The sequence below is a fragment of the Nicotiana tomentosiformis genome, chromosome 10 (genome assembly GCF_000390325.3).
Source record: "Nicotiana tomentosiformis chromosome 10, ASM39032v3, whole genome shotgun sequence".
NCBI classification, from domain to species: domain Eukaryota; kingdom Viridiplantae; phylum Streptophyta; class Magnoliopsida; order Solanales; family Solanaceae; genus Nicotiana; species Nicotiana tomentosiformis.
Genome location: NC_090821.1, coordinates 40,144,360 through 40,154,563, shown reverse-complemented (window position 1 = coordinate 40,154,563; position 10,204 = coordinate 40,144,360). Strand labels below are relative to the sequence as shown.

General features: G+C 44.2%; 1 protein-coding gene across 1 annotated transcript; it reads right to left on the bottom strand.

Moving 5' to 3' along the window:
- Positions 1 to 3,618: 3,618 nt before the first annotated feature.
- LOC138900048 (uncharacterized) lies at positions 3,619 to 6,548 on the bottom strand. The gene is made up of 5 exons (XM_070186752.1): positions 6,263 to 6,548; positions 5,904 to 6,179; positions 5,343 to 5,414; positions 4,078 to 4,559; positions 3,619 to 3,813 (listed from the first exon to the last, which is right to left on the bottom strand). The coding sequence occupies exons 1-5, from the start codon at positions 6,546 to 6,548 to the stop codon at positions 3,619 to 3,621; spliced, it is 1,311 nt and encodes a 436-aa protein (XP_070042853.1).
- Positions 6,549 to 10,204: the final 3,656 nt, after the last annotated feature.

The following is a 10,204-nucleotide window of genomic DNA, read 5'->3' as shown; positions in this document are numbered from 1 at the left end:
GGTTTTGGCCTTGAGGTCGAGGGTTCGATTCCTTCCACCAGCATTATTTTGTTTTCCTATTTATTTTTCATTTTTCTTTTCTTTTCATTATTTGGTTTAAGTATTTAGATATAAATACTTTAATATTTATAATTACTTTTCAATGTAATTAAAATAATTTAATATTTATTAGAAAATTATGATTTTTGAATTCATTAAAAGTAAAAAAAAAGAGAAGCCTTTTATTATTTCGTTAAAAACTCTACCGACATTTTTAATAGTTGTTATTTTGTATTATATGTAAAACAAAATTATTTTTTTCTCCTTTTATTTTCAAATTAAAATTATGAGTTTTATTTTATAGTTAAAATTTGCATAAGAGAAATTTAATTAATGGAAACTGCGCTCACTGTGGGTGTGGGTGGATCCTGCCCAAGCGCTAATAAAACATGCTGCGACGTGCAGCCCGATCCCATCAACTTCACTCACAAACAGGCCCTCGGTGTCACTCAATCATCAATCTCTCCAGTCTCTCAGGCTTACAGCACTCATGCCAAGCAGCCTAAATCGATGATACATGATGTGACAATGTATGATAACAGAGACTGAGATATGATATGAAATGATGAATGCGACTGAGTACATAACTGAAATTAAACAAATAACTCAACAGCAAAGAACGACCACTGTGAGTCCCAATAGCACTAGTACATAGCCTAAACATGCTTTCTAACATAAATCACAACTCAAGTGCTCTAACACATAGAGTACAATAATAATATTCAAATAAGATAACTACATAGTTCCACGGAATCGACTGAATCACAATTACTACGGTGCACGATCACACGCCCGTCACCTAACGCACCTCAACACCTATCACATAGCACGAAATTTCAGTGATTCATACTCTCAGAACCAAGTTTAGAAGTGTTACTTACCTCAAACCGTTAAAATCTCTACTCCAACAAGCCCTTGCCTCGCGAATCAGCCTCCGAACGCCTCAAATCTAGCAATAAACAATTCGATACAATAAACTCAAGCTATAGGAATCAATTCCATATGAAAATACTAAGTTCTTAATCAAAGGTCAAAAAGTCAACTCAAAAGTCAACCCCCGGGCCCACGTCTCAGAATCTAATAAAAGTTACAAAATCCGAAAGCTCATTCAACCACATGTTTAACCATACCAAATTTACAAATTTCGACACCAATCGTCACTCAAATTCCCAAATCTAACTCTACAATCCCTAGCCCAAAACTCCCAAAACTCCACCTAAAAAACACACAAACTAGGTAGGCAATTCAATGGGTAAACAATATTTCTGCATAAAAATGATCAAAAGGTGACTTACCTAAAAAAATCACTCGAAACCCCTGTCAAAAATCACCCCGATCTTGCTAAGTCCAAAATGATTAAAAATCTCGGAACCTTTGAATTTAAACACTACCCAGGCATTTCCGCACCTGCGGAGCCTGGGCTCGCACCTGCACTCCTACTTTTGCGGAGAAAACCTCGCTTCTGCAAAACCCACTTAACAACTGACCTGGCGCACATGCGGGACCGCATTTGCGAACCATTCCTCACTTCTGCGACTCCAACACTGCCTGCCCAAATCTGCTTCTGCGGTCGACCATGCGCATATTCGCATCCATACCTGCGGAAACCTTTCCGTACCTGCAAACCCCAGTGGCCTTCCTCTTCTTCACTGCTGCGCTAACTTAGCCGCTTCTGCGGCTCTGCACCTGTGGCCAATCCCACCGCAAGTGCGATGACACCAGATCTGAAGAACCTCAATATAACACTTACGCCAAATTCATTCCGTTAACCATCCGAAACAAACCCGAGGCCCTCGAGACCTCAACCAAATATACAAATAAGTCTACAAATATGATACGAACTTAGTCGAGGCCTCAAATCACATCAAACAACATCAAAAACATGAATCGCACCCCAATTCAAGCCTAACGAAAACTAAAAAATTCCAACTTCTACAATCGATGCCGAAACCTATCAAATCAACCCCGATTGACCTCAAATTTTGCACATAATTCATAAATGACACAACGGACCTATTCCAACTTCTGGAACCAAAATTCGATTCCGGTAACCACAAAGTCAACTCTCAGTCAAACCTCTCAACTCTACAAACTACCATTTTTTCAATTTTTGCCAATTCAAGCCAAAAATCAACTACGGACCTCCAAATCACTACCCGGACACACTCCTAAGTCCAAAATCACCCTACGGAGCTACAAGAACCATCAAAACTCCATTCCGGAGTCGTTTATACATAAGTCAATATCAGGTCAACTTTTTCAATTTAAGCTTCCAACCTTTGGACTAAGTGTCCCAACTCATTATGAAATATCCCCAGACCCAAACCAACTACCCCGGTAAGTAACATATCAAATATTGAGCATAGAATAGGCAATAAATGGGGGAAAGGGGCTACAACACTCAAAACAACCGGCCGGGTCGTTATGTCCTCTCCCTTTTGAACAAACGTTTGTCCTCGAACGAGTCTAGAATCATACCTGGAGTCTCAAATAGGTACGGATATCTGCTCCGCATCTCCCGCTCGGTCACCCAATTAGCCTCCTCGACTGGCTGACCTCTCCACTACACCTTCACTGAAGCTATATTCTTTGACCTCAACTTCCGAACCTGCCGGTCCAAAATGGCCACCGGCTCTACATCATATGTCAAATCACCATCCAACTGAACTGTGTTGAAATCCAAAACATAAGAGGAATCACCGACATACTTCTGGAGCATAGAAACATGAAAGACTAGATGAATATTCGACATACTAGGTGGCAAGGCAAGCTTGTAAGCCACCTCTCCAATCCCCTTAAGCACCTCAAACAGACCAATGTACCGAGGGCTCAACTTGCCCTTCTTGCCGAACCTCATAACAACTTTCATGGGAGAAACTCTAAGAAGTACCTTCTCCCCAACCATGTAAGAAACATCATGAACCTTCCGATCGACGTAGCTCTTCTGTCTAGACTGCACCGTGCGAAGCTGATCCTGAATCAACTTAACCTTGTCCAAAGCATCCTGAATCAAGTCAGTACCCAATAGTCTAGCCTCACCTGGCTCAAACCAACCCACCGGAGACCGACACCGTCTCCCATACAAAGCCTCATACGGAGCCATCTAAATGCTCAATTGGTAGCTTTTTTTATAGGCAAACTCTGCAAGCGGCATAAACGGATCCCAAGAACCCTCGAAATCTATGACACAAGCGCATTGCATATCCTCCGATATTTGAATAGTGGCTCAGACTGTCCGTCCATCTGAGGGTGGAATATTGTACTCAACTCAACCTCTGTGCCCAACTCTTTCTGCACTACTCTCCAAAACTACGTGCCCCAATATGAAATGAAGGACACCGACACACCGTGAAGGCGAACAATCTCGCGGATATAGATCTCAGCCAACTGCTCCGAAGAATAAGTAGTCCCAACTGGAATGAAATGTGCGGACTTGGTCAATCGGTCCACAATCACCCAAATAATATCAAACTTCCTCGAAGTCCGTGGGAGCCCAACTACAAATTCCATGGTGATATGCACCCATCTCCACTCCGGAATCTCAAGCCTCTGAAGCAATCTACCTGGTGTCTGATGCTCCTACTTCACCTGTTGACAATTTAGGGACTGAGCTACAAACCCCACCATGTCTTTCCTCATTCTCCTCCACCAATAGTGCTGCCTCAAGTCCTGATACATCTTTGTGGCACCCGGATGAATGGAATACCACGAACTGTGGGCCTCCTCAAGAATCAACTCACGTAGCCCATCCACATTGGGCACAGAAATCTGACCCTACATCCGAAACACCCCATCATCCCCAATAGTAACCTCATTGGCATCACCGTGCTGAACCGTGTCCTTAAGGACAAGTAAATGGGGATCATCATACTGGCGCTCTCTGGTGCGATCATATAAGGAAGACCGAGAAACCATACAAGCTAGAACCCGACTGGGCTTCGAAATATCTAATCTCCCAAACTGGTTGGCCAAGGCATGAACCTCAGCTGCAAGCGGTCTCTCACCAATAGGAATAAATGCAAGGCTACCCATACTCACCGCCTTTCTACTCAAGGCATAGGCCACCACATTAGCCTTCCCAGGATGATACAGAATGTTAATATTATTGTCCTTTAGCAGCTCCAACCATCTTCGCTGTCTCAAATTTAGATCCTTTTGTTTGAACAGGTGCTGGATACTCTGATGATCCCTAAATACCTCACAAGACACACCATAGAGATAATGCCTCCAAATCTTTAATGCGTGAACGATGGCTGCCAACTCCAAATCATGAACATGGTAGTTCTTCTCATGGGGCTTTAATTGGCGCAAAGCATAAGTAATCACTCTACCCTGCTGCATTAAGACATACCCAATACCAAACCGAGAAGCATCACAATACACTGTAGAAGAGCCTGACGCTGAAGGCAAAACTAGAACTAGAGCTGTGGTCAAGGCAGTCTTGAGCTTTTGAAATCTCTCCTCACACTCATTCGACCACCTGAATGGAGCACCCTTCTGGGTCAATCTGGTTAAAGGTGCTGCAATGGACGATAAACCCTCTACAATGTGATGATAATATCTGGCCAAGCCGAGAAAGATCCGAATCTCAGTAGCTGAAGATGGTCTGGGCCAACTTTGAACCGCCTCTATCTACTTTGGATCCACCTTAATCCCCTCACTGGACACAACGTTCCCCATGAACGCCACCGAGCTAATCCAGAACTCATACTTGGAGAACTTGGCATAAAGCTTTATCTCACTTAACCACTGTAGTACAATCCTCAAATGCTGGGCATGCTCCTCCTAGGTACGTGAGTACACCAAGATATCATCAATGAATACTATGACAAACGAATCAAGATATGTCTAGAATACACTGTTCATCCGATGAATGAATGTTGCTGGGGTGTTGGTAAGCCCAAAAGACATCACAAGGAACTCATAGTGACCATAGCGGGTCCTGAATGCCGTCTTCAGAATATCCGAGTCCCGAATCTTCAACTGGTGATACCTAGACCTCAAATCTATCTTAGAGAACACCATCTCTCTCTAAATTTGTCCAAATAGATCATCAATGCGCGGCAAAGGATACTTGTTCTTGATTGTAACTTCATTCAACTGGCTATAGTCGATGGGCATCTGCATAGTACCATCCATCTTCTTTACAAACAGAACTGATGCACCCCAGGGTGACAGACTAGGCCTAATAAATCCCTTATCAAGAAGCTCTTAAAGCTGTTCTTTCAACTCCTTCAACTATATTGGTGCCATACGATACGGAGGGATAGAAATGGGATGATTGCCCGGCACCAGGTCAATACCAAAGTCAATCTCCCTGTCGGGTGGCATGCTTGGCAGGTCTGCAGGAAACACATCCGAAAAGTCTCTCATATCTAGAACAGAATCAATAGTAAGGGTATCAGCACCAACATCCCTTACAAAGGCCAACTATGACAGGCACCCCTTCCCAACCATCCGTTGGGCCTTCAAATATGAAATGACTCTACTGGGAACATAATCTGGAGAACCTTTCCACTAGATCCTTGTCAACCCCAGCATCTCCAATGTCACGGTCTTAGCGTGACAATCTAGAATAGCATGACATGGAGACAACCAATCCATACCCAAAATCACGTTGAAATCGACCATACTAAGCAATAAGAGATCAACTCTAGTCTCCAATCTCCCAATAGTCACTACACACGACCGATATACACGGTCCACAATAATAGTATCACCCACCGACGTAGATACATGAACATGTGAAACTAAGGACTCACAAGACATATCCAAATAATGAGCAAAATATGATGATACATACAAATAAGTGGAGCCGGGGTCAAATAATATAGAAGCATCTTTCTGACATATAGAGACAATACCTGTGATCACTGTGTCTGAAGCAACGGCCTCTGGCCTAGCAGAAATAGCATAAAGTGGAGCCTGACCGCCACCTGATCGGCCTCTCCCTCTAGGGCGACCTCTAGCTACCTGAGCCCCACCCCGAGCTGGCCGAGCGGGTGGTGACGTAATGGGTGCGAAAGCCGCAGCCTTACTTCTCTGCTGAACCAGACCTCTCAAAAGATGGGGACAATGCTTCTTCACATGACCAAACTCTCCACGCTCAAAACCACCCCGCTCTGACAATGGCGGCAAGACTGAAGTGAACCCCGAGAACCAGAATAACTACCAGAGGAACCTGGTGCAGATGAACCCTAAACTGAAGGAGCACGGGATCAACTCTGAGCTGGGAGTGCATTGATGGATGACTGCCCCGGGCGAGCACTGTATAAAGCATGGCTATCTGATGCGCCACGATGAACTGGACGAGCCATCTGAGCGGGCCTATAAGGATGACCCCTGTTATGGTGGGACTGACCCCCAGAAGAAACACCGCTGAAACATCCCGAACCATGAGGCCTCTTGGCCTCCATATCCTCACGCTCCTGACTATAGACCAACTCTAGCCGTCGAGCAATATCAACCACCTTGTCGAACCTTGCACCTGATGCGTTCTCCCAAGTCATAACAAAACGCAGCTGATAATTGAGGCCATCAATGAACCTCCTAATCTTCTACCTCTCAGTGGAAACCAATCAAACCACGTGATGAGCTAACTTAGAAAATCTCATCTCGTACTGGGTCAAAGACATGCCCCCTGGGTAGCAGCTCAAACTGCCTACCCAACTCCTCCCTGCGGGTCGGTGGCACAAATTTCTCCAAAATGAGAACGGAGAACTCGTTCCATGAAAGTGGTACAACACCGGCTGGCCTGCTCCTCTCATAGGCCTCCCACCATCTGAAGGCAGCCCCCGATAGCTGAAAAGTAGTAAAGGAGACTCCACTAGTCTCTAGAATACCCTCCGTGTGAAGAATCCGCTGGCACCTATCCAAGAAGTCCTGAGCATCCTCTGACTCAGCCCCACTGAATGATGGAGGCTTGATCCTCCCAAATCTCTCTAGTCTCTTCTGCTCCTCATCACTCATAACGGGACCCACCTGGGCCTGAGCCAATGCAACTAGCTGGGATGGTAGTACCGCTGATGTATGGAGTCCCTGCACCACCTGCTCTGGAGTACGGGCGGCGGGAGTCTAAGAACCTCCCCCGGCCTGAGAAGTGGCTGGTGCGGCCTAAACTGAAACCGCCTGAGCAAGGCTAGTGCAAACAATCAATATCTGGGCCAAAGCCTCCTAAAGTCCTGGAATCACAATAGGCACAACTGGTGCCTGAGAGGGTCCCACCGGCTCAACCACATCTGGAATCTGCTCCTGAGCTGGAGCAACAAGTGGGTTTACAAGTGCTATTCTAGCTGCTGTACGAGCTGCACCTCAGTCTCTACCGCGTCCCCGGCCTCTCGTGGCCCTAGCTGGTGGTACTGGTGGCCGTCCACCCGATCCGGTAGCACGTGTCCTCCTCACCATCTGTGAGAGAATAGAATAACAGAAGTATAGTTCTCGGAACCAACAAATTTGCACTACAAGAATATAAGAATGTGAAGTTTTCCTAAGGGTTCGGCAGCCTCTCGACGATAAGTACAGACGTCTCCGTATTGATCCACAAGACTCTACTAAACCTGCTCATAACTCATCTGATACCAACTTGTCATGACCCCAAATAACAAGTGACGTGATGGCGCCTATCATGATAATAGGCAAGCCGACAACTCCCACATACCAATATCTTAAATTCAATATATACTGCAATAGGTTTACGTAAGTAGAAATCTCATAAAACTGGATGAAAACATCACATCTCAATACATGATTCCCCAAAAGATCCGGTTGTCATGGAGTACATGAGCATATATACAATAACACAATCTGACCAATGAAACACTGACTAGGAATGTAGAACAGTATAAACAAAACTAAAAGATAAAGGAGGAGAGTCAAGGTCTGCAGACGTTAAGGCAGCTACCTCGATAATCTCCGACTGAAGAACCTCCAGAAATCAGCAACCACCGTGTCCGAAAATACCTGGATTTGCACACGAAGTGCAGAGTATAGCGTGAGTACAACCAACTCAATAAGTAACAAGTCTAACCTTTGAGCTGACAGCAGTGATGAGCTCGAACATACAAAATTAAGCAGTACAAAAATGATTGAAAATATGGCAATAATATCTCAAAGAGAACTCATAATCTGCAGGTACCAGTACAGGAATGTAGACATGTTTCCAAGTTTAACAGTTAAGCTCAACACAGATAAAATATGTCAAGTCTAAATGATATGAGGAATATGACATCTCTATATCTACATGCCAATATGCATAGCTTAATTGATGCAACACAATGAAAGACTCGCGTACTCACACTCTTAGAGTACTCAACGTGACTGTCTCAATTCTCACTCGTCACACTCAATCAATCAGCACTGTACGATACCTGGTGCAGCGTACAACCCGATCCCATCATGAATTAATAGAAACTGCGCTCACTGTGGGTGTGTAGACTCCGGAGGGGCAGATCCTACCCAATCGCTAATAAAACCTGATGTGGCATGCAGACCGATCTCATCATGAGTCAATAGTAACTGCTGCGGCGTGCAACCCGATCCTATCAATATCACTCACAAACAGGCCCTCGGCCTCACTCAGTTATCAATCTCTCTAGTTTCTCTGGGTCACAACACTCATGCCAAGTAGCCCAAATCGATGATACAAGATGTGACAATGTATGATAACAGAGTCTGAGATATGATATGAAATGATGAATATGACTGAGTACATAACTGAAGTTAAACAAATAACTCAACATCAAAAAACTATTAATGTGGGTCCCAATAGCACCAGTACATAGCCTAAACATGCTTTCTAACATAAATCACAACTCAAGTGCTCTAACACATAGAGTACATTAATAATATTCAGATAAGATAACTCTACAGTTCCACGTAATCGACTGAATCACAATTACTATGGTGCACGCTCACACGTCCGTCACCTAACATGCGCGTCACCTCAACACTAATCACATAGAACGAAATATCAGGGATTCATACCCTCAGAACCAAGTTTAGAAGTGTTACTTACCTAAAACCGTGCAAATCTCTACTCCAACAAGCCCTTGCCTTGCGAATCAGCCTCCGAACACCTCGAATCTAGCCACAAACAATTCGATACAATTAACTCAAGCTATAAGAATCAATTCCATATGAAAATGCTAAGTTCTTAATCAAAAGTCAAAAATTCAACTCAAAAGTTAACCCCCGGGCCTACGTCTCAGAATCTAATAAAAGTTACAAAATCCAAAAGCCCATTCAACCACAAGTCCAACCATACAAAATTTACCAAATTCTAACACCAAATCGTCACTCAAATACCCAAATTTAACTCTCCAATCCCTAGCCCAAAAATCCCAAAATTTCACCTCAAAAACACACAAACTAGGTAGAAAATCAATGGGTAAATAATATTAATGCATAAAAATGATCAAAGGTGATTTACCTCAAGAATTCACTCAAAACCCCTCTCAAATATCGCCTTAACCCGAGCTTGCTAAGTTCAAAATGATTAAAAATCTCAGAACCCTCGAATTTAAACACTGTTAAGATATTTCCGCACTTGCTGAGCCTGGGCTCGCACCTGCACTCCCGATTTTACGGAGAAAACCTCACTTCTACGAAACCCACTTAACAACCGACCTCACGCACCTGCGGTCCCAGCTTCGCACCAGCGGGACCGCATCTGCGAACCATTCCTCGCTTCTATGACTCCAACACAGCCTTCCCAAATATGCTTCTACGGTCGACCATGTGATGATGCGCATCCGCCTATGCGAAAACCTTTCCCCGCCTGTGACCCTCAGTGGCCTTCCTCCTCTTCGCAACTGCAATAACTTAGCCGCTTCTGCGGATCCGCACCTGCAGCCAATCCTACCGCATGTGCGATGACACCAGATCTGAAGCACTTCAGCATAACACTTAAGCCAAATTCAATCCATTCACCATCCGAAACAAACACGAGGCCCCCGAGACTTTAACCCAACATGCCAATAAGTCTAAAAATACGATACGAACTTAATTGAGTGATATGCTCAAATTACACCTAAATAAATGGCGTAAGGCGGTCGATGTCAAATATAATAACCCAACTATGTTGGGGTCGAATCCCACAGGGATTAGGTGAGTAAAGGTTACTTGAATAGTGTGAAACTTGACTTAAGTCGTAATCCTACTCCGTTAG

What these genes read in the sequence shown, in the direction of transcription:
- LOC138900048 (XM_070186752.1), bottom strand. Translation starts at nt 6,548, where the DNA reads ATGACTTGGGAGAACGCATCAGGTGCAAGGTTCGACAAGGTGGTTGAT. An exon ending in TTCAGACACAGTGATCACAG is followed by an intron (nt 5,415 to 5,903) that starts GTATTGTCTCTA and finishes ATTCTGTTCTAG; the next exon opens with ATATGAGAGACTTTTCGGAT. An exon ending in CGACAGGGAGATTGACTTTG is followed by an intron (nt 4,560 to 5,342) that starts GTATTGACCTGG and finishes CGTCCATTGCAG; the next exon opens with CACCTTTAACCAGATTGACC.